At 49.1% G+C, this 23,766-nt stretch overlaps 2 protein-coding genes and 1 long non-coding RNA gene across 8 annotated transcripts in view; 1 reads left to right on the top strand and 2 right to left on the bottom strand.

The window, feature by feature from the left end:
- Window positions 1-8,145: 8,145 nt before the first annotated feature.
- Window positions 8,146-23,766, top strand: part of LOC123149753 (uncharacterized) — a 31,626-nt gene continuing 16,005 nt past the window's right edge. For 2 of the 5 annotated variants that reach the window (XM_044569477.1, XM_044569476.1), the window contains exons 1-3: window positions 8,146-8,286; window positions 8,495-8,617; window positions 8,893-8,983. In XM_044569477.1, the coding sequence (XP_044425412.1) occupies window positions 8,234-8,286; window positions 8,495-8,617; window positions 8,893-8,983 (267 nt within the window). In that variant the 5' untranslated portion in view covers window positions 8,146-8,233. The remainder of the gene's footprint in view (window positions 8,287-8,494; window positions 8,618-8,892; window positions 8,984-23,766) is intronic. The other 3 variants (XM_044569480.1, XM_044569479.1, XM_044569478.1) reach the window with 3 other exon arrangements.
- On the bottom strand, window positions 10,107-10,468 carry LOC123149754 (uncharacterized). Its single transcript, XR_006474832.1, has 3 exons — window positions 10,432-10,468; window positions 10,224-10,349; window positions 10,107-10,145 (listed from the first exon to the last, which is right to left on the bottom strand). It is a non-coding gene; the product is annotated as an uncharacterized lncRNA (long non-coding RNA).
- On the bottom strand, window positions 11,056-12,432 carry LOC123149752 (uncharacterized). Of its 2 annotated transcripts, none has more exons than XM_044569475.1 (8): window positions 12,273-12,432; window positions 12,124-12,198; window positions 11,857-12,012; window positions 11,717-11,782; window positions 11,552-11,641; window positions 11,366-11,478; window positions 11,205-11,285; window positions 11,056-11,125 (listed from the first exon to the last, which is right to left on the bottom strand). In XM_044569475.1, exons 2-7 carry the CDS (start codon window positions 12,196-12,198, stop codon window positions 11,279-11,281), a joined length of 507 nt encoding a protein of 168 aa, XP_044425410.1. In that variant the 5' UTR covers window positions 12,273-12,432; the 3' UTR covers window positions 11,056-11,125; window positions 11,205-11,278. The 2 variants fall into 2 exon arrangements, with proteins under 2 accessions (XP_044425410.1, XP_044425408.1); XM_044569473.1 differs by having other exon boundaries at window positions 11,366-11,481; window positions 12,273-12,428.

The raw sequence follows: 23,766 nt of genomic DNA, 5'->3' as shown, positions 1-23,766 counted from the left end.
AATCAACTCGGTTCTATAAAACTCAAACCCTGGAAGCTCCACGAAATGTCGCTCCATAAAATAACTAGAATGGGGTACAACTCCATGTTTTCTATGAAGTACTTTATGGGGTGCTCCAAAAACTCTAGAAACTGGAGTTGGGGAAAAACTACCCATCACTACCACCAGTTAGTGGATACCCTTTTGTTTTTTCTCACGTCATCCAATCAAATAGACCTTTTTCATCAAATTTTCCATTTTTGAAGCTGCAGCTAGTTGGAAGCCAAACATGATAAACTGCTTTTTGGTGGAACCGCAACTCTAGAATAAAACTGTTCCAAAGTGGACTTGATGTAGTGAAGCTGATTTTGGAGCGGAGTAGTGCCAAACAGGCCCTAGTCCACATTTGAGATCCCTATTTGTTCCTTCATGGCATCTATGGTCAGTTAATTATCATATTTATGTGTGTTACTATGCATTCATGCATGCAGAGGAGACACATGATAAAGGTTGGAATAAGTCACCAATCACTTCAACTTTGGTTAAAACAACTGCCATGAGAAAGATCTTGCAAGTTGAAACAGAAGGAACTATTCAATCAATGTTGGAAGTGGCCGGATCAACAGGAATCCATGTGCCAGCTAGAAACTAGTAATACAATAATATTTTTCAGGCATGCATGTGGGGAACAAAATCTCCGTGATTTTGACTACGTCGTCTCTTGAAACTGTTTGCGATAACAGCCATAATCAATTTCTTCCCTGCAAAAAGAAAGCCATAATCAATTCCAGTATGGCACCTCTTTGAAAATGATACAACCCCTACTGTACGGATACGTACTGCTCCTGGCCGATTTGATCCCAGATTCATATTCTATCCATTAATATTATTTATATAAAGCAACAATTATGCTGAAATGAACTAATTAAAGAAATGCTTCATACTATGAATATTCATAGTACAACTAATTAAAGTGCAAGTGTACACAGTTGTTTGATTGGATTGGATCGATGATACACAGTTATGCAAACACATTGATTAGCCCGTATCTTAGCTCACCCACCCACTCTGCGTCCTAGCATGCATAGGTACTAAATGGCAGTGATCTCCAAGTCATGTGTGATGGCCACTAATATGCACTAGCTAGCCGGTTTCTAGTGTATTGGTCAATGGCCGCCGTTGGAGATGCCCTTACACAAGAAGTTGGCAACGACATATTATGATATTGATCAATCTCGAGTGCATGCAACTGGCCTCTAGCCACTAAGTAACGTCCATGCGCTAGCACTAGCACTAGCTAGTTACCATGGTGTCATGCATGGAAGATGGAACCCGCACCATACGTGCGACTTGCCCACCGCACTGAATTTTAACAAAGTATAGTACTAGTAGATTGTTTCATCGTTTCAACCATTGCTGCAGTCCATTTCATACCCATTTTCGGCTGATTTCGCTTTGGGATTACAATTTCAGACATGGAGGATAACGATTGGGAATGTTACTCACTAATCACAGAGAGCTAATCACATGTGTTCTGCCCCGCAAAAAAAAGCATATATGTTCCGAACGGCGTCATCATATTTGGCATGAAAAGTAATAGTTTGTTGGGGCTGCCTCTGCCCACCGATGCCAGAGTTCAGGAGCTGTTCATGGCTTCAGTTCAGTTCTGGGGGATGGACAACGGATTTGCTTCTGGACAGAGCCCTGGATGCATGGAATAAGTTTCTGTCACAGCTACCCGGCACTATTCAGTGTCTGCACCTGGAAACGGCTCACGGTGGCTCAAGCGCTTACCGGCGATCGTTGGATGCATCACCTAAGGGAGAATCTGACGCTGCAGGCTGTCTGTGAATTCACCGCCTTGTGGGTTCAGCTACAGGGTGTGGCGCTAGGCCAGCATCCGGACACGGTTTCCTGGCGGTGGACGGCAAACGGCGAGTTCTCCAGTCAGTCGGCCTATGCTATTAGTTGAAACACTGGGTTTAGGGTTTTGCGTGGGTGGCTAACATCCAGCCTCACGTCTTAATATATAGATGATCAGAATACAATTACATACGTATACAAATACGTGTACATGTACAATATGCTAGACCCTATTTTACATGCTCCCTCAATCTGAACTATATACAAGATTCAGATTGGTTCTAAAACGGTCTAGCATCTGTCGAGTAGAGGGTTTAGTAAATACATCCGCTAACTGATCATCAGTTGATATAAACCTGACTTCCAGTTTACCAACAGCTACCCGTTCCCTTATAAAATGGAAATCAATCTCAATGTGTTTGGTACGAGCATGAAACACTGGATTCACCGTCAGGTAAATTGCCCCTAAGTTATCACACCACAATATGGGTGTGCGTTGCCGTGTGACTCCAAGTTCTGTGAGAACTGTGTCTATCCAAATGTGTTCAGCCACGCCATTTGCCAATGCCTTATACTCTGCCTCGGTGCTAGACCTCGAGACCATAGGTTGCCTCTTGGAACTCCAAGATATAAGATTGGGTCCAACAAATACAGCAAAGCCACTAGTAGAATGCCGGTCATCAACACAACCTGCCCAGTCTGCGTCGGTGAATATACTGACTCCAGTAAATCTAGACTTACGAATCCGTAGTCCCGTGTCTAGCGTACCTTTGATATACCTCAGAATACGCTTAACTGCTTCCCAATGAACCTGGGTAGGCTGAGACAGGAACTGGCACACTTTGTTCACGACAAAGGAGATATCTGGACGGGTGAGTGTCAGATACTGCAGTGCTCCAACTACACTGCGGTACCTGAAAGAGTCATCGATACTCAGCAATGCTCCACTGTGACGCGAGAGGCTCTCGGATGTAGCAAGTGGAGTGGAAGTGGACTTGCAGTTCTCCATGTTGACGCGATGAAGAAGATCAAGTGCATACTTCTTCTGTGTCAATGTCATGCCCCTGAATGAAAGGACGCTTCCAATCCAAGAAAGTACTCCAGCCTGCCCAAGTCTTTGATGGGAAAACTCGCAGACAAGGACTGCACAAGGCGATCCACCACATGAGGTGTAGAATCGGCAATCACAATATCATCAACATACACCAGCATGTAGATCTGAATAGCACCATGTGAAAATATGAACAAGGACGCATCCGCCTTGGAAGGAACAAAGCCAAGCTGTGAGAGACGCTGACTCAATCGAGCATACCAGGCACGCGGCGACTGTTTGAGCCCGTAGATGGACCTCTGGAGTTTGCAGACATGAGAGGGATGATGAGCATCCTCAAAGCCAGGGGGCTGCTGCATGTAGACATCTTCGGCCAAAAATCCGTGAAGAAAAGCATTACTCACATCAATCTGGCGAAGACACCACCCGCGGGAGAAGGCGAGAGAGAGGACCAGACGAACCATGGTAGGCTTCACCACGGGGCTGAAAGCATCTCCATAGTCTATCCCTTGCTGTTGAGTAAAACCACGAGCAACGAGGCGAGCTTTGTGCTTGTCAACAGAACCATCCGGATGATGTTTGGTCTTAAAGATCCACTTGCAACCCACAATATTAACACCAGGAGGCCGAGGCACCAACATCCATGTGTTTGTGTGACGAAGGGCAGCAAATTCCTCAGACATGGCGGCACGCCAAGCCGGTTCACCAAGAGCATCACGATGAGAGGTTGGTGCGGCGAAGAATGCACGCCGACGAGTGTCGTACCGCACCGTACCATCCGCGTATGTCTTGGCCTTACGCGTATGATCGCGGTGACGGGTGACCATAGTGTGCCCGGTAGCTGCATCACTGGTAGAAGGTGGCGGCGACGAAGGAGACCCGGCCGGTGGTGTCGCGGCTGAACGATCGTCAGCAACAGGCAACACGGGCCGGGGGGACGCGTCGGACTGGGCCGAAACAGGCGACGAGGGAGATCCAGGTGGAGACGGCAGCCCAGAGGATGCGGCTGGTGACTCGACGACAACCGAAGTAGGCGAGGTGGGCTGGGCCGACCTAGGCGAGGCGGGGAACGCAGCGGGCAACCCAGTCGTGCCTGTGGTCGCGCCAGCGGGCGAGGCAGACGGGACCTCGAACGCGCCAGTGTGCGAGGCCGACAAGGCTGCCTCGGGAGGCGTGACATGCACGTCGGGGCCGTGCACGTCGATCGCGCCGGTGGATACAGGTGCGACGATGGGTTCCTGGGAAGAAATTAGAGCAGCATCTGCAGAAAACAAGTCAGGTGACAAATAGGACAGGTCTTATTTCCGCACATGGACATCCGAAACCGGTTCATTAGATGGAAAAGTGAGAGCATGCTCAATGGAGGCAATGTCAACCGAGACACCCGGGCTAGAGTAAGGGAAAACTGACTCGTCAAAAACAACATCACGAGAGATGTAGATCATACCCGAGGTGCGATCAAGACACTTATAGCCCTTATGCAGAGGGCTATAGCCAAGGAAGACACACATCTTCGAACGGAACTCTAGCTTGTGAGCATTATACTTGCGGAGACTAGGCCAGCAAGCACACCCAAAAATCCTGAGAGAGGAATAATTGGGTTGAACATGAAACAGGCGGAACATAGGCGTGTCTTTGTTGAGAACCGAAGTGGGCATACGGTTGATGAGATAACACGCCGTAAGAAAGGCCTCATCCCAAAACCGTAGTGGGAGAGACGAGTGTGCCAGTAAGGCAAGACCGGTCTCGACCAAATGACGGTGTTTGCGCTCGGCAATACCGTTCTGCTGAGATGTATGTGGACACGACACATGGTGAGAGATGCTCGTGCATTGAAAGTAGCGTTGGAGCTTGTGGTATTCACCACCCCAGTCGGACTGAACAACCTTGATTTTGCAATCCAAGAGGCGTTCGACATGAGCCTGAAAGTTATAGAAGACTTGCTCAAGTCGGACTTATGTTTAAGCAAATAAATCCAAGTGAAGCGCGTGTAATCATCAACAAAACTGACATAATACTTGTACCCCCCGAAGACGCAATAGCGGGACCCCAAACATCTGAATGTATTAATTCAAGAGGTACAGTGGTGACATGATAAGACGTGGAATACGGTAGCTGATGACTCTTAGCACGCTGACATGCATCACACACTAATGGTGAAGTATTTGAACTAGAGCAAGGAAGATCATGACTCCGAACAATGGAGGTTACCACATTATTTGTAGGGTGACCTAGACGTTGATGCCATTGCGACGACAAAACACGGACACTGGATGAAGCATGTCGAGATGACGAAGCACGAGTAAAGGGAATCGGATAGACCCCCCCTCGACTGCTACCTTGAAGAATGACGCTCCTGGTTGCTTTGTCCTTAACAAAGAAAAAACGACGGTGAAATTCAACAAACACGTCATTATCACAAACAAGGCGATAGACAGAAAGAAGATGCTCTCTGATGTGTGGAACATGAAGGATGTTGCGCAGTTTGAGAGATGAACCGGGTAAACAGGAATGACCAATGTGTGAAATAGACAAACCTGCACCATTGGCCACCTGAACCTGGTCCTTGCCATCATAGCGCTCATAAACCTGGAGGCGTTCAAGATCACTCGTCAAGTGATCCGTAGCTCCGGTGTCCAGCACCCAAGGATAGTCGACGGTGTTGGTGGAGACCGAGTTGGCGGAGCGAGAGTTGTGGTCCTGGTCATAACGCTTGCGGCAATCATCGGCCTCATGCCCCCAGTTTTTGCAAATTTGACACCGGGGGCGCCAACGGTTGTTGCGACGGCCACCACCACCGTTGTTGCCGCCGCTACCCCCGCCACCTTGCCGACCATTGGCGGCGTAGGAGGAGTTGCGGTTGCGGCCACCGTTGGGGCCGCCGTTGCCGCCTTGACGGCCTTGCCCGGGCTGGCCGTTGCCATCGGCCGGGCGACCCCCACCCTGGGAGGGGTAGGGCTCCGAGTAGGGAGCGCGTCCACCATGTCCGAAGGGGCTAGAGCGAGTCATGGCGTTAGCCGAGGAAGTCCACCCCTCCACCGCACTCTGCTGTGCCTGCAACGCCTCGAAGGATAGAACCAATGAGTAAAAGCTGGAGTAGGGCATGGGCGCGTTACTCACACCCAAGGAGGCGGCGATGGAGTTGTAGGCGGAGCCAAGGCCGGTGAGGATGTGATCGATAAGCTCATCATCGCGGATCGGGGAGCCGGCAGTGGCCATAATGTCGGCAAGCGCCTTCATCTTGTGCATGTATTCCGCGGCGGAGAGATCGTCCTTCCTCAGCGACTGAAGTTGCCGCCGGATGTGACGGACGTTGGTGCGGCTCTGGGCGCCGAACATGGCGGCGACGGCTGTCCACACCGCATGCGCCGACTCGTAGCCAATGAGTTGGCATGCAATATCCACATCCATGGAGGTGAGAAGGAGCCCCTTGACGCACTGATCTTGAACCCACCATTGGTGGTACTCCGAGTTGTCGACGGCGGTAGCAGCGTCGCCGGTGCCAACAACGAGTGTTTTGGCCGGTGCCGCCTTGGTGCCATCGAGGTGTCTGTGGAGGTTGGCACCGGTAAGGACAGTGCTGGTGATGCCTCCCCAAAGCATGAAGTTGTGACGACCGAGGCGGACGGAGATCGTCGGGACGGTGAGCGCGGCAGGAATCGTGGCGACGGGGGACGACACGAGGGAGTCGGCAGTTTGGCCGGTGGAGAGGGCGGAAGATGACATCGCTGCGGCGGCGTGGAGAAGAACGTCACGCGGCGGCGGCTGAGGCAAGATGCGGCGGCGGTGCGGAAGATGACACGCGCGGGAGCAGCGATCGGAAGCGGCGCAGCGTACAGGCAAAGCTAGCTAGCTAGCTAGCAAGCAGCTGGATGGATTCCTCTGGCTGGATTAATCTCGTACGTGAAGCAGCAAGCGGAAGCGGCGGCTACGCGGAGAGAGGATCGGGCGGCGGCGCGAGGGACCTGCGGCGGCGGCCTGACCTAGCTGATACCAAGTTGAAACACTGGGTTTAGGGTTTTGCGTGGGTGGCTAACATCCAGCCTCACGTCTCAATATATAGATGATCAAAATACAATTACATACGTATACAAATACGTGTATATGTATAATATGCTAGACCCTATTTTACACTATTCAGTTTGATGGATCAATGCGGATGAGTTACAAACAGCTGATCCGGAAGTCAGAGGCACCACTGAAATGCAAGGTGTTCTCATGGATGGCCTGTGCTTGGCAAAATCCTGACTGGGGACAATCTGAAGTAGCCAAACTGGCCTCACAACCCGATGTGTTGCCTCTGTAATGCCCAGCGGAGACCCCGTGCATCTCCTTGCTGGCTGCCCATTCACGATTAGCTTGTGGGGAAAGATTATGCAAAAGTGCAATCTGCCTTTGGCCCTTGTGCCGTCGCCAGGATGTGAGAACATTTGGGACTGTGGTACCAATGAAGACAGGAGGTGCCCGCGATCCACAAGGCAGCTTGGAGCTCGCTTGTGCAGCTCAGGTGGTGGACTGTGTGGAAGGACAGGAACACACGCATATTTGAGCAAAAGAACTCGACGGAGGAGCAAGTGCTTGATCGTATCAAGAATGGTCTCATCGATTGGACGTTGGCAGGCAAGCACAAGGTAGCACGGATGATTCATAGGCCACGGGAACCAGATTAATTCGCTTCATTGTTGGTAGGCTAGTATTGGTGCTTTCATTTGTCGGTCGCTTTGATACTAGTTTTATATCCTGGGCATATCCAAATGCCCCTGTAATAACTCTATCCTAATTTCAATGAAATGCTGTATCATGCAGCCTTTTACGGTGCATCAGATCAATATTGACCGTTCATATTTTCGTTTGGACGGTCTAGATATGGAAATACTACCACAGATTTTCGATAGTATATTTTCTTATCAGGGGTAGTTTCGGTAGTTTGCTATTTACCAAAAACGCGGGCTGGTTTCCTCAGAAAACGAGTGAAGGGCATTTGTGGAATTTCACGTATTCATCTTTTTTTTTTCATTAGCCATCGCCGTCTGCTCCCTGAGGGAAATGAGGCCGACTGTTTAGGCAGACCTCGAATGAGAAAAAAAATCCCAATCGAACGCTGGCCGCGGTAGGGCGAGAGGACGATGACGAGCCCCGGTCGCCGTGACGGCCCTTCGCGCAGTCAGTGCGGGCGCTAGGGTTTGGTGCCCCGCCTTCGGCCAGATGAGCGGGCACTGCGGCGTTGCCCCCATGGTGTCACAATCATCGTCGGCGAGATGGCCCTGCCATTCGTGTTCTGGAGCTGGTGGCTGAGGGGGAGGGGGGAGGGGGACGAAGGCGAGACGTTGCTGCAGCGGCATGCCCCATCGCCGTGACGGCCCTGCGCGCCGCCGAGTTGGAGTTCCACTAAGGTACTAGCTTCGTACAGATCTCACTTGTCGATTGATTTGATTTGCCGCATTGGATGATATTTGGGTCTGTAATTTGGGTTTGTAGTCGTTGAAATTGCACATCTATAGAAGCTGAAATCATTGTTATTATTATGGTGAGGAATCATGATACAAGTTGTTTTTCTGGTCGGCGGCTAAATGTCCCCGCCGTTCGTGTTCCCCTCCTAAGCTGCAGGATGTGGAGCGGGTCGCCGAGGGGGAGGACTAAGGCGAGACGTTGCCAGCATGCCCCGTCGCCGTCAAGGCCCTACACGCCGACCAGTGCCGTACAGATCTGTCGTGGCCGATGCAGGTACTCGCATCCGACCCATCGATCCATTGGCCCCCATTTCTTTCCTCGATTTCGTAAGCTAGCTTCTCCATCCTCTCTGGCCCAGGCACCGCCACTTGCTAGCTGTGTCTGTACCGAGGCTTATTCTGAAATTGGACCTAGGCTTATTCAGCTTAGTTCATGAATCATTAAGATGTCATAGCATCACAAATCCTATGTTTTTGTTTCTCACTCAAATAGTGCCGTGTGGAGATAAACAATGATGTCAAACGTGTATGTCTATCCTTCCTGTGTAGCAGTGACAAGCGATTTGGAGGGAAAAAGCTGATCCAGCCATGGTCCTCGCCTAGGAGGAGGACGAGTTCCATCACACCAGCAGCAGTTCAGGTCCATGCTCGTCCTCTCTGCTCATCTTGTGTACTTGCACAAGGATTTTTTTTGTATGTGATATTAGTGCAGAGCATGTGCAGTTTCAGATTCGACATAGAGCATGTTTCAGTTTCAGCTGATTCAGTCATGGTCATATGAACAGACATTCCAGTTCAGTCTAGTTAATTAGTACACCTGTTCAACACTCAGATAGGCAATGGATAGTTCCCAAGTGGGTGGCCAAGTTGGCTTTTTAGAAAATCCTGATCATCGATTAAATGGTAGGATGCACAAGTTGAAATAACAGGACAGCATTTGTCTATCATTCATTGGCATAATACAGAATTGAAACCCCAGGTTTAAAAAGATTGTGTTGCTTCCAAGGACACAAGTAACAAGGAAATTGCGACTGAAAGTGTAAAGCCACTTAGAAATTTTGTTTTTGAATCACATCCTATAAACCAAAGGGAATTGCATCATTAAACAGCGAATACAAGATTTTGTGCGTGAAAGACTTTAATTAAAAATTAATGCAGATATTCAATATGGATAAAAGTAGTAAATGTACGGCAATTTGCCGTATAGATAAAGTAGCACAACCAAAAAAAATGTTTGATACATCTTCGATGTATAGATAAAATAATAAAATTGAAAACGGTGTGGAAACCGTCTACGGGGCAAAAACCACACCACCCCCAATCCTATTAACTCTTCCCTAAGTCTAGCACCACACAACTATAGTGCGGAACCATCGTCTCCTAAGGCATCTCCGCTGTCATTGTGTCCGTCGTCACCTCCGAGGTCGACGTCTTCTAAATCATCTTCTAAGTCAACTGCTGGTATGGCCTTTCGAACTTTCAACTCATTGTGAGGTGAATTGATCAACGCAGCAGCAAGCCATCTTCTGAACTGTCTTATGTCATCCTGCATAGGAGGTAGACGTTAGGACCCTTTGTATATGTGAAAGTTAAGTTAGATAGGGAAGATGTAGGTACCTGGTTGAATATTGCCGACAATCTCACTCCAGTCCAATATTGGATGTATTTCAACACCCATCTTTTTGCTGTGGCACTTCATAGTCTGTGATAGGCCACGAAGCCACTTGAGTGTCCGGCCATCTACTTCCTGGCATTCTATTTTCCATCACTGCTATATCAATATGTGTTTCCATTCCAAGAAGCTGCAAGTAACATATCACTCAATTTAGTACATTATTCGTATAAACTGTAAGTTATGTAAAATGTTGTTAGAGCCTCACCGCAGCAATTACTTCTTTGCGGTTGTTGCGTGATTGGAGTGAGTCCAGAATTTGAATCTCCCTCTTTTGGGAGTTGACAACAGCCAGGAACCAGTGGTGGTTGGGAATATTTGAAGGTAGGAAAATCTGCGTGCAAAATTTGTAACTGGTTTGAAGTGCCTAAAAATAAAATTTCTTATTTATATAAGAGAAGGGTGGATTTTTTTACCATGTCATGTTTCAGGTAGTTATCTCCCGATTTAGTGCCTGATTTGCCGCTTAAAACATCCAAGGTACAATTCGGGACTGTGCCATCTCTCTTTAGGATGTTGACAATGGTCGACCTTTCGACATACACGGTACCATGGTCTCGTACACCTTCTAGTCCGTCCAGGCGTAGGAGTTCAAACGCCGCATCGAGTACCTAAGAAAGAAGATATTAGTTTAATTGGAAAACATATAAATAATCAAAGATACTATTTTGCGTTAGCACTTACATCGTCATCCACCCAAGCTGCAAAGGAGGAATGATCTGGTGTTGTCAGGCATTTAAGATACTTCTGCGTTAGAAGTATGTCCTTGATCTTCACCAACTTGGCGGTCTCAGGAGTAGTGTTTACATAGTCAACTACTATATTCTGTGTAACTCGATCTGTTTCTGCCTGAAAATTGATCAAGTCCTCCTTGAGCTGTTTTAGCTGCTGGGCGCTGCTTTTCCCGGGATTCATCTTCTTATTCTGTGTGTACATAATATCGTTACTGTCATGTGTCTATTAAGATAGAGCTCTTTTCCTTCTGAGCGCGGGGGTGTAAAATTCGTATTCCTCGCTCTGAAGGAGTGAAGACTTCTTTCTCTTCCGGCCGTCATGTCTGACACGCCTCCCTATGGAGTCCATGGCATCCATGGACGTATGCTTGACCTTCTGCGATATTTGACTTAAGGTTAGGAATATGGGTTGAGAAAAACGTTTGTTAGCAATTTGGTTAAGATGTGATGCAGACCTCATATTCGGAGGGTAAGTTCTTGCTATCGTCTCTTTCAGTCTTTGACTTCTGAGGGTGTACATATGTTTTCTTCACCTTCTGCAATGTTGTCATCAAGTTAAGAATATGGTTGAAATAAACCCTTTCCTAGCAATATAGTTCAGACATGTGATGCTGACCTCAGATTGGGAGGGTAAGTTCTTGCTGTCACTCCTAAAACGCTTACTAAATGAGTCCACAGCGTCATCTCTGTCTGTTTTTCCTTTGTGGGGGTCCACAGGTGTTTTTTTACCTTCTGTACAGATGGACAAGTTAGCACTAAGTATGGTTGACAAAAAAACATTGTACCAAGATGGAATTCATACCTCAAATTCCCCAGCAAGGTTCTTGCTGGGGTTGCTGTAGACACACTTTGGCACTTCATTTGTACTAGCAGCAACATTCTTTGAGGTTTTCTAGTTCGCACGTTAAAATGAAAAATGGTTAGCATACATTCTGACATGAAGACAGTTAGAAATTTTGTGACATACCTTGATATTATTATCAACTCTCTGACCCTCATTAAAGTCCTTCTGTCCTACTCCAAATCGATGATCCTATTAATGAAAAAATGTTAGTCATGCACTCATCTAGAAGGATGAATTACAACAAAAAAAGAACAAATGCATACATTGAATGCACAAATGAAGTCCTCCAAGCGCATGTTGTTTTGCTTCTGGCGCCTTTCTACTCCGTCCAGTTTTGCGTAAATCTCCGAATATTGCTGACACACTATTGCTTTTATCTCTCCCACCTGGGCGAGTACGCGGCCTAGTGTCCCATCGACCTACAAGTTAAGATAAATTAGAACTGATTGTTTCATAAAAATATTTGTACAAACAAATAGTTTCAGCCTAAGAAACGAGTAGTATCATTGTACAAGTTACATAGGACGTACCTCAAAAGTAGACTTTGTAGGTTGATGTGAAGCCTTCGACACTGGCTTCCAAGGGCGCCTGAGGTCGTCTACCATCTGCAGTTTTTTATATATTATGAGTCATTTTGCAAAAACTGAGCAGATGACAACTAGTGACAGTAAGCATATACCTGTCCTACTCCTATGTAGTTCTGCGATATTATTTTGTCGACCTTTGCTGCCTTTTCTTCGTCCCAGTATTGTATCAATGGTTTATCTCGTTGAAGATAGGAAATGGTGCGATCAATATGGTCGACTCGGAATTTCTCATAGAACCATGTCTGGGAGAGAATTAAAAAGAATACATAATTGACCAATTAAAGAATATCATAGGAAATAATGAGTTTGTACTACCTGCAGTAGTGGGAGATTTCCCTCCAAGTTTGCGGCACCGTTCACAAACTTCCTCACACTTGACATTAAGTGGTCAAGAGATAGTTTAGCATAATTTATGGAGTTTATAGTATGTATGTCGATAACAATTCCCAAATATTTGGGATCAACATAGGGTTGTGTCGTTGGGCAAACCAACTTGCCAATGGTGTACAAGACATAAGGCTTCACAAACCGTGGCCTCTCTTCGCCAATCATCTTCTTACGAAGACCTGAAAAGGTTGTTTGTCAAGTATTGTAATTATGAAATTTGTTCCATTATCAAACGAAAAAATAGTTCTGAAAATATCATATACCTTTCAAGGTCAGTTTGTTATCTTCAGGATCCTTTAAATCAAGCCATAAGTCCTGCACTTCTTTGAACGAAGGAGGGACATAGTCCCTCCCCATGCTGGGAAGGCCTGTGATGTGTTCTACGTCTTGCAAGGTTATTCTCATAGGTACCATGTGTATCACAAACGCGACAACTTGTGAATCATATGTGCTAGCAATCTTTTGGCACAAAACTCTCCTAACATTCATTGCGGGAGTCTTTAGAGTTTCGCGAATTGTCGTTTGACTAGCTATGACATACTGTTCCTGGGTTAGCGACTGGACAAACTCCGAGTACCCGTGCATTGATACAACCTGGGTACTATCGTGGTTCTAAGTCTGACAGTAATGTAGGGGGGTAAGTATGGAGAGGCGAGATCTTAGCTATGGAGAAGTTGTAAGGACGCAAGGTTTACGAGTTCAGGCCCTTCTCGGAAGAAGTAAAAACCCTACGTCTCGGAGCCCGGAGGCGGTCGACTGGATGATGTGAGTATGAGTTACAGAGGTGCGAACCCTTGTATCGGAGGAGGGGGTGGCTTATATAGAGTGCGCCAGGACCCCGGCCAGCCCACATTACGAAGGGTTCAATGTACATTAAGGCAGGGCGTTACTGGTAACGCTAGTAATAAAGTGCTATGATGACCATAAAAGCTATTTAATGACCGACCATTAGCGTGCGGGGTGACTTTAGGTCTCCTGGCCGTCGAGTGGTTGGATCTTGGTCGAGTGATCACTTCTTGGTCAAGTGACTTCGAGTCTGTCGAGTGGAACACCTTCAAGTCGATTGAAAGGTGATTTCTTCTAGAGATGTCCTTGGGTAGGGCAGTTAGGACAGGTCCATGACCCTACCCTAGGTACATAGCTTCATCATTAGCCCCCGATGGATCGAGGTCTGAGCGGGGAAGGAGTTGAGGACCTCTCCGACTCGTTTTTCATGCTGTGAGCATATCTTGCTCTAGATCAATGGACCCGAGTGGTGGCAGCAACTTTCTTTTCAGTCGCCTTGATCCATTCTTAATACTTCGTCGAGTGAGTTTCTTTACTTGTAAGGCTCCGAGTGACGGTGCGGAGGAGATCTTTGGTCTGACAAGTTATTTGCTGCCCGTGGATTTAGTGGGATTCGAATTTTGGGAAGCGTGCGGGATGGGGGAGGCCGTAGTAATCGGACGAGATAGAGCGGAGCCGCCTCGATCCCTGCGCCACCTTTTTCACCACGTATCGCTCGTGCGGTCGTTACGGGATTTGACAGAGCCATCTGGGCCTACCTGTCAGCCACTCAGAAGCGGCCTCATATAAGGCGTTGGACCGGAGTCTCCCGAACAGTGCGCCCCATTATCTCTTCTCCTCACACCTCTCCTCTAAGCTCGCTCTCGCTCCAGCGCCACCGCGCCACACGCGTCTCGTCGGCGACAATGGTGAAGGAGAAGACAGCGGCTCTGGAGCGGGCAAAGAAGGCGACGGCGAGGTCAAAGGGTAAGGTGATGAGCCGGGGCGGATCTTCCTCGCGGACTGGCCTGCCGAGGGGTTGGATCCAGGGCGACTGGATCCACTCGAGGATCTCCCAAGAAGACCTCGATGACCTGGCCGAGGGAGGCCTGATCCCTTACGACTCGGCGCGGCTTCCGGGGAAGGAATCCGAGCCGCAACCCCGGGAGGGTGAGCGCGTTCTTCTTGCCACCCACGTCGACCGTGGGTTTTCCTTGCCTCCTCATCCTTTCTTTCGAGGGTTTCTGAACTTTTTCGAGGCTCAACTCCACCATTTTAACCCCAACTCAATCGTTTATCTTGCCGTGTTCATTTCCTTGTGTGAGAACTTCTTGGGTTGTCGACCTCACTAGGGTCTTTTCAAGCATATTTTCACTTGTCGCTCCCAGACAGTGAAAAAGGCTAACCCGGGTGACGAGAGGGCCCAAGTGATCCAGATGTGTGGGGGTCTTGGCATCCAGACGAGGGGAAAAAGCTCCTTTCCGGCCATGATTCTTCCCGATTCAGTTCGCGGATGGCAGTCGACCTGGTTCTACTGCAAAGACCAGTCGACGCCAGGGCAATCGACTGGCCTCCCTCCCTTCACCATGGACCGAGTGGAAAAACCCTCCCCTTTGAAGGTGCTCCCGGAGGAGAAGGCGCACGTGAAGGTGTTAGTCAACCGAGTGGTCCAGCTCATTCGTGACGGGGTCACTGGTATGGATCTCTTGGAGGTCTTCCTTCGGCGGTGCATCCAGCCTCTCCAAGCCCGAGACCACCCGATGTGGATGTATTCGGGTCTAGAAGACTCCACTCGGATCCACCCGGAGGAGGTCGATGACGACACGCTGGAGAAGTGGTTGTCGAGCATTACCGGGAACAAGGACAACCCTAGAGGAGCCAGGAGAGTTCTCCCATTTGACCAGTCGCGTGCACCAGAGCAGGTCTGATTCTGAGTTTTTGCTTGTAATCTGAATTCACTCACGCAGCTGTCTGTATTGCGTCGACTAACTTTTTCTCCCTGCTTTCTTTCAGGCTATTATTGAAATGTATTTGATGCCCAACGGGGAGCAAGAGCAAGCTCTGGAAGGCGAGGCGAGTGGTGGCGAAAGTGGCGAGTGGACTTCCGATGGTGAAGGGGATGGAGGAAGCGACGACTCGAGTGATGAGGAAGAAGTCAAGCCGCCTCCTCGCATAGAGAGACGATCCAAGCTTGACCAGGATCGGCCGAGTGCCCGCGACAAGGCGACTGCTCAGGCTGGTCAGTCTTCGAAGCGTCCTCGGATCTCTTCACCAACCACGACTGATAAGGCGCCAAAGCATCCCAAAGTTGCAGAACCGAAGACTCGGGAGGCGCTGCCGAAGATCAAGATCGATATCCATGTCGCCTCCGCGTTAGTGTCTCTCCTTGTATTCACTCGACGCTCCGCGCTGTTTGTTTTTCTTGTTTTAGCCGGACGAACTTTGGAATTGTTAGCGCTGCCACTTTCGGGACCTCAGCTTACAGGGATGATAATGAGGTGATGGAGGATGCGGTCACTTCTAATTCGGGTATGATTTCTGCCATACTATCTTTCTTTGGTCGATTCAACTGCATCATGCATCACTGGGTGACGTGATTTTGGCAATTTGAACTTTGTACAGCTCCCAACATTATTGACCTCCCTGATGATGATTAAGAACCCGAGAGGTCTTTGATGAGGAAGAGTAGGCGAGCTCCTGTAAGTGAGGCGCTACAGTCGACGCCGAGGGCGGAACCAGTCGTTCAGGACACTGGTGATGTCAATCGGGGTTCTGTTACCTTCACGGAGCCCCTGTCGAGTGTGTTGCCTTCTTCTTCGACCGCTCAGGCCCCTGTCGACCCGCCTTCACTTTTTGCAACCCATCATGTCCCGGAGGACGAGGTGAATGCTGCTAGAGAAGCCATACACCAGGCGGGCATTATGATGGAGAAGATGAAGACGGTGCGGGACGTCAGCCAAGCCGCCTACGATGCTAGCTCGGCTCTCCAGAGTAATGTTCAGGTTAGTTGGTCGCCGCTTGTTCTGTTAGGATATGCTATCTGAAGATTCTTTCCGAAAATCTTTTTATCTGTACACTCACTGGGTGTGTCGATTGAATTTTTTGGACTAGTGGGGGCGCGCTGAGTGCATCCACTGGGTGTAGTCCCCGAGGCTACGGTGGACTGCTGGCAGTCGACCGTAGTCTTTGTATTTTGTTGAGTAAAACCGAACTGGTAGTTTGTTTCTTCCGCTCGATCCGGTCGAGTGGAATAAGAACCGGTGGGGGCACGCAAAGTGCACCCACTGGGTGTAGTCCCCGAGACCGCGGTCGACTGCGGGCAGTCGACTGTGGTCTGAGTTCTACTTTGTCTCTCTTTCTTCTTCTTTTTTGAACTCGACTCCGGCGGGCCGGTCGAGTGGAATCAGAACCGGTGGGGGCACGCAAAGTGCACCCACTGGGTGTAGTCCCCGAGACTATGGTGGACTGCGGGCAGTCGACTATAGTCTTAGTATTTGTCGTTTTTGGCTGTGTAATAATTTCTCCCCTTTGATTTCAGAAATCTTGTGATCTTGGAGCTCGCTTCGCTGATTTGGAAAGTCAGCAGATTCAACTGAAACTTGACTTGGAGCTGGCCAGGACAGAACTGCAGACGGTCAGAGACGGCGCCGCCGGTAAGACAAGTTTGTCGACTGGTCAGCTTTAGGATCGAGCACCCTTCTGCTATTTCTGAATCAATCATCATTTCTTTGCAAAAAAACTGCGAGAGGCTTTGGCGAAAAAGGATCAGTATTTGTCTGCTGCCCAGAAGGAGGCTGACGACAGGACCGCTCTGGCCGAACAGAAGCTGGCTTCAGTCGGCCAGTTGGAAGAAGAGAATACCAGGCTGAAGACTGCTATGAATGAAGCCAACAGGGAGTGCACACATTGGAAGAAGGAGAACCTCAACCTGACCGAAAAGATGGAAGGCGTCGCTCGTAGGAGGGACGATCTGGAGAGCTACCTGAGGAGTCTTGCCAAGAAGTTGTATATCAAGCTTGAAGATGCACATTTAGTTCCGACTGATTTTTTTGTGTTGACTCAGTGTATGAAAGTTGACTTATCCTTGGATCGTGAATGCAGAGTTTTGCCAGAACTTTGAAGAGGAGACCGGGCGGATCGAACCAGGTCTGGATCCAATCAACTCTCCCGTGAAAGATGAAACTGCCACGAATCTGCTCCGACTGGAATCTCGCATCGATGGTGTCATGCACTACTTGGCTCGACTGAAGGTCGCCATGTCACGGATCGACCCGGCACTCTGGCCAGAGGCTACGCTCCAAAACGATCTTGAGTCTCTGATGCCTCGACTTAACGGAATGCCTGACTGAGTGCAGGAGTGGAAGAAGTCTTCTGCTCGTTGTGGCGCTGATGTGGCTCTGTCCTTGGTTCGTGTCCACTGCAAGGACGTGCGACAAGACAAGCTGGCCGCAATCAAGGTCGCAAACACCCAGAAGCACGACTTCTTAACTTTTATGGAGACCTTCATAGCTGCCGCCACTCGGATTGCCGATGGCATCGACCTGGACGAGTTCGTTGAGCCTGCCAGCCCTCCTCCCGCGAAGTGAACAAACTCTTGTGTCCTACCTTAAATTTGCCTTGGAATGCCGAGTGGTTTTTGTAACCATTAAACTTTTTCGGGCCGCATGCCCGAGTACCTCGATCCGTGATCCAGAACCTTTAGGATTTTATCTGAACTTGGTTTACCGTTGAGTATCTTTATGGATCTCCTGCTGAGTGAACCCAATCTTTATTCGAGACAACTTTCTGTATTTGCAGCGCAGCTCCGAAGGAGGGGGAAGTAGTCGACCCATGCCTTGTATTTGTGGCGAAGCTCTCCAGGAGAAGGGGGCAGTCGACCCGTACTTCATTATTGTAGAGCGGGATGAATCGCGCATTGTATTTGTGGCGAAGCTCTCCAGGAGAAGGTGGCAGTCGACCTGCCCCTCATCGTCCTTGAGGATTGAGATGTGTTTGGGAGAACTTAGGCGAGTACTGGACTGCAGCTAAGCCCCCAAATGGGAGGATTGCTCTCCACTCGGTAGGATTTTTTCAAAGTTAGGCGAGTGCCTGACTGCAGCTAAGTCTCTAGGTGGGAGAACTTAGGTGAGTACTGGACTGCAGCTAAGCCCCCGAGTGGGAGGGTTGCTCTTCACTCGGTAGGATTTTTCAAACTTAGGCGAGTGCCTGACTGCAGCTAAGTCTCTAGGTGGGAGAACTTAGGCGAGTACTGGACTACAGCTAAGCCCCCGAGTGGGAGGGTTGCTCTCCACTTGGTAGGATTTTTCAAACTTAGGCGAGTGCCTGACTGCAGCTAAGTCTCTGAGTGGGAGAACTTAGAAGAGTACTGGACTGCAGCTAAGCCCCCGAGTGGGAGGGTTGCTCTCCACTCAATAGGATTTTTCAAACTTAGGCGAGTGCCTGACTGCAGCTAAGTCTCTAAGTGGGAGAACTTAGGCGAGTACTAGACTGCAGCTAAGCCCCCGAGTGGGAGGGTTGCTCTCCACTCGGTAGGATTTTTCAAACTTAGGCGAGTACCTGACTGCAGCTAAGTCTCTAGGTGGGAGAACTTAGGCGAGTACTGGACTGCGGCTAAGCCCCCGAGTGGGAGGGTTGCTCTCCACTCGGTAGGATTTTTCAAACTTAGGCGAGTGCCTGACTGCAGCTAAGTCTCTGAGTGGGAGAACTTAGGCGAGTACTGGACTGCAGCTAAGCCCTCGAGTGGGAGGGTTGCTCTTCACTCGGTAGGAATTTTCAAACTTAGGCGAGTGCCTGACTGCAGCTAAGTCTCTGAGTGGGAGAACTTAGGCGAGTACTAGACTGCAGCTAAGCCCCCGAGTGGGAGGGTTGCTCTTCACTCGGTAGGATTTTTCAAACTTAGGCGAGTACCTGACTGCAGCTAAGTCTCTAGGTGGGAGAACTTAGGCGAGTACTGGATTGCAGCTAAGCCCCCGAGTGGGAGGATTGCTCTCCACTCGGTAGGATTTTTCAAACTTAGGAGAAACGGATTCGCAGCTAAGCCCCCGAGTGGGAAGATTGCTCTCCACTCGGTAGGATTTTTCAAACTTAGGCGAAGCGGATTCGCAGCTAAGCCACCCGCTGGGGGATTTCTTACGCAAACAAAAACAATAATAATCACTGCGAAAATTATAACACTCTTGTCTTTGATAAATAAACTACAGGAGTTTTTCTTATTACATCTCGTCCGAGTGAGAATTCAAGTATAAAAGGGGCGGAGTAGCTCCGCATTCCAGGCTCGTGGCTCATCAATCTGGCGATGGGCATTGTAGATGTGGTATGCTCCATTGTGGAGGACTCTGGTGACTATGAAGGGGCCTTCCCAAATAGGAGCAAGCTTGTGTGGTTTCTGCTGATCCACTCGAAGGACTAAGTCGCCTTCTTGGAAGGCTCGGCTCTTCATGTTTCTGGCATGGAATCGACACAAGTCTTGCTGATAGATGGTCGATCGGATCAGGGCCATTTATCTTTCTTCTTCTAGGAGGTCGACTGCGTCCTGCCGGGCTTGTTCTGCTTCATCTTCTTAGTAGACCTCGACTCTGGGAGCGTTGTGAAGCAGGTCGCTCGGTAAGACTGCCTCGGCTCCGTAGACCAGAAAGAATGGGGTTCTTCCGGTCGATCAATTCGGAGTTGTCCTTAATCCCTAAAGGACTGATGGGAGCTCGTCGACCCATGCACCTGCTGCGTGCTTGAGATCAGCATCAATTGGGGTTTCAGTCCTTTGAGAATTAGGCCATTTGCCCCTTCTGCTTGTCCATTCGACTGGGGGTGAGCGACCGAAGCATAGTCGACCCGAGTGCCCTGAGAGGCGCAAAAGGCCCTGAACTTGTCTGAATCGAAGTTTGACCCATTGTCCGTGATGATACTGTGCGGAACTCCATATCTGAATATCAACTCTCTGATGAAACTGATAGCGGTGCAAGCATCGAGATTCTTGATAGGCTTGGCTTCAATCCATTTGGTGAACTTGTCGACTGCTACTAGCACATGAGTGAAGCCGCTCCTGCCTGTTCTCAGTGGCCCAACCATGTCCAGCCCCCAAACAGCGAAGGGCCAGACGAGTGGAATGGTTTTCAGGGCTGACGCGGGCCTGTGCGGCATATTGGAGTAATACTGACATCCTTCACATTTGTCGACTATCTCTTTAGCCATCTCATTGGCCCTTGGCCAGTAGAACCCCGAGTGGATGAACACAGGTCCGAGAGGACGCATGATGACCACAGGTCCCCGAGTGGATATCGTTAAGGATCATCTGACCTTCTTCTGGTGTGATACACTTTTGGCCGACCCTAGTCGCGCTTTCCCTATATAACTGTCCTTTTATGACTGTAAAGGCCTTGGATCGATGGACGATCTATCGAGCCTCTTCCTCGTCTTCTGAGAGTTCTTTCCTTAGGATCTACGCGATATACGGTTCTGTCCAGACGGGAGTGATAACCGGCACTTCCATTATCAGATCGACCACAGCTGGAACTTCAACTTCAGTTGGATCCTTGGAGCTTTTTGGCTACGGGGCCTCTTCCGTGAAGGGATCCTACTGGACTGATGGTGTGTGGATGTGTTCCAAAAACACATTGCTGGGAATGGCTTCTTTTTTGGAACCTATTTTTGCCAAATCATCAGCTGCTTGATTTTTCAGTCGGGGTATGTGATGAAGCTCTAACCCCTTGAATTTCTTCTCCAGCTTTCTCACTGCATTGCAATAACCAGTCATGGCTGGACTTCTGACATCCCACTCCTTCATCACCTGATTAACCACCAAATCTGAGTCGCCATAGACCATGAGGCGACGGACGCCGAGTGAGATGGCCATGTGCAACCCATATAAAAGTGCTTCATATTCTGCCTCGTTATTGGAGGAATCAAAATGGATTTGAAGAACATATCTGAGTTTATCTCCTCTGAGGGACACCAACACCACTCCGGCACTGGAACCACTCAGCATCTTGGAGCCGTCGAAAAACATAGTCCAATGCTCCGAGTGAATCTGAGTCGGCAGCTGCTGTTCAATCCACTCGGCGACGAAATCTGCGATTGCTTGGGACTTGATAGCTTTCTTTGCCTCAAACTTGATATCAAGGGGAAGGAGTTCAATCGCCCATTTTGCCACTCGACCAGTTGCATCCCTGTTATGCAGGATCTCTTAATGGAGCGTCGCTGACGACTGTAATGGAATGACCAGAGAAGTAGTGAGCAACTTTCTTGGTGGTCATATAAATCCCATATACAAGTTTCTGATAGTGAGGATATCTTTGCTTCGATGGGGTCAAGACTTCAGAAATATAATATACTGGGCGCTGAACTTTGAAGGTTTTCCCTTCTTCTTCCCGCTCGACCGTAAGTAGCGTACTGACGATTTGTCCTATGGCTGCAATGTAAAGCAGCAAAGGCTCTTTGCCGATTGGGGCAGCAAGCACCGGCTGGGTGGAGAGCAGAGCTTTGAGCTCTGCAAACGCTGCATCAGCTTCGGGAGTTCACTCGAACTTGTCGGACTTCTTCATCAATCAGTAAAGAGGTAATGCCTTTTCACCGAGACGAGATATGAATCGACTTAGGGCAGCCAAACAACCAGTAAGCTTCTGGACGTCGTGCACTCGCACAGGGCTTTTCATTCAGAGTATAGTGCCAATGTTTTATGGATTGGCGTCGATTCCCCGTTCGGAAACGAGAAAACCGAGTAATTTTCCGCCAGGGACTCCGAATGTACACTTTGATGGATTAAGCTTGATATCATACCTCCTGAGGTTGGCAAAGGTTTCAGCAAGGTCAGTCAGCAGGTCGAAACCCTTTCTTGACTTGACCACAATATCATCCATGTATGCTTCCACGTTCCGACTGATTTGAGTGAGTAAACACTTCTGAATCCTCCTCATGAATGTGGCTCCGGCATTCTTGAGGCCGAACGGCATGGTAACATAACAGAAGCACCCGAATGGAGTGATGAAAGCTGTCTTGATCTCATCAGGTCCATACAGACGGATCTGATGGTACCGGGAATAGGCGTCTAAGAAAGAAAGTCGCTCACATCCCGCAGTCAAGTCGACTATCTGGTCGATGCGGGGAGAGGAAAATGATCTTTCGGGCAGGCCCGATTGATATGTTTAAAGTCAATGCACATGCAAAGTGACTTGTCCTTCTTGGGGACCATGACAACGTTGGCGAGCTACTCGGAGTGGAAGATTTCTCGGATGAACTCCGCTGCTAAGAGCCGAGCCACCTCTTCGCCAATAGATTCTCTCTTTTGGACGGCGGTCCGTCGAAGATGTTCCTTGATAGGTTTTACTTTTGAGTCGACTCTCAGGCGATGCTCAGCCAGCTCCCTGGGAACACCTGGCATGTCAAAAGGCTTCCACGCGAAGATGTCCCAGTTCTCATGGAGGAACTGGATGAGCGCTTCTTCTTATTTGGAGTTGAGTGTTGTCGAGATATGAGTCGGGGCGGCGCTGGGGTCGGTCGGGTGGATGTGAGCTGTCTTCGTGTCGCCAGTCGACTGGAAAGCTGACTCTGTAGCGGGCTTCTTGGCTCGCAACAGATCACTCGGGTCTGCAGTCTTCTGGTATTCCTGCAACTCCACCACTGACATCTGTGCGTCGGCGATCTTCGAACCTTTCTGAAAACATTCGTCCGCTTTCTTCCGATTGCCCGTAATGGTGATCACACCTTTGGGGCCAGGCATCTTCAATTTGAGATACACGTAATATGGTCGGGCCATGAAGCGTGCATAAGCCGGCCTGCCCAAAATAGCGTGATAGGCATTCTGGAAGTCTACAACTTCAAATGTCAATTTTTCTTTGCGGTAATTCTTGGAATCACCGAAAACCACATCAAGAGCAATCTGGCCGAGTGATTCAGCCTTCTTCCTAGGAATGACTCCATGGAAACTCATGTTGCTGGCACTGAGTCTGGACATCAGAATGCCCATCCCCTTCAACGTCTCAGCGTATAATATGTTCAAACCACTGCCACCATCCATCAGGACTTTGGTCAGTCGAGTGCCTTCAACAACTGGGTCTACCACCAAAGCTTGCCTCCCAGGGGTGGTGATGTGCGTTAGGTGGTCGGACTGGTCGAACGTTATGGCAGTCTGAGACCATTTCAAGTAACTAGGTGTCGCCGGAGCGACCATATTCACCTCTCGGTTAATAACTTTCAGTCGACTTTTGCTCTCAACATCAGCAAAAATCATCAGGGTGGAATTGACTTGAGGGTATCCGTCATCACTGTCCTCTTTGTCTTCGACCTTGTTTGACTCCTTTTCCTTACCCTTGGGCTGCTTGCCCTGGAACTGCTGGATCAAGAGTCGACACTGCCGAGTGGTATGTTTTGGGTAAATAAAATTACCCTCTTCATCTTTCTTCGTGTGGACGAGACACGGTAAGTCCAACACATCATTTCCCT

The sequence above is a fragment of the Triticum aestivum genome, chromosome 7A (genome assembly GCF_018294505.1).
Source record: "Triticum aestivum cultivar Chinese Spring chromosome 7A, IWGSC CS RefSeq v2.1, whole genome shotgun sequence".
Classification (NCBI taxonomy): domain Eukaryota; kingdom Viridiplantae; phylum Streptophyta; class Magnoliopsida; order Poales; family Poaceae; genus Triticum; species Triticum aestivum.
Note: the sequence above shows the minus strand (reverse complement) of the source record. Positions and strands in the feature narration are given on the sequence as shown.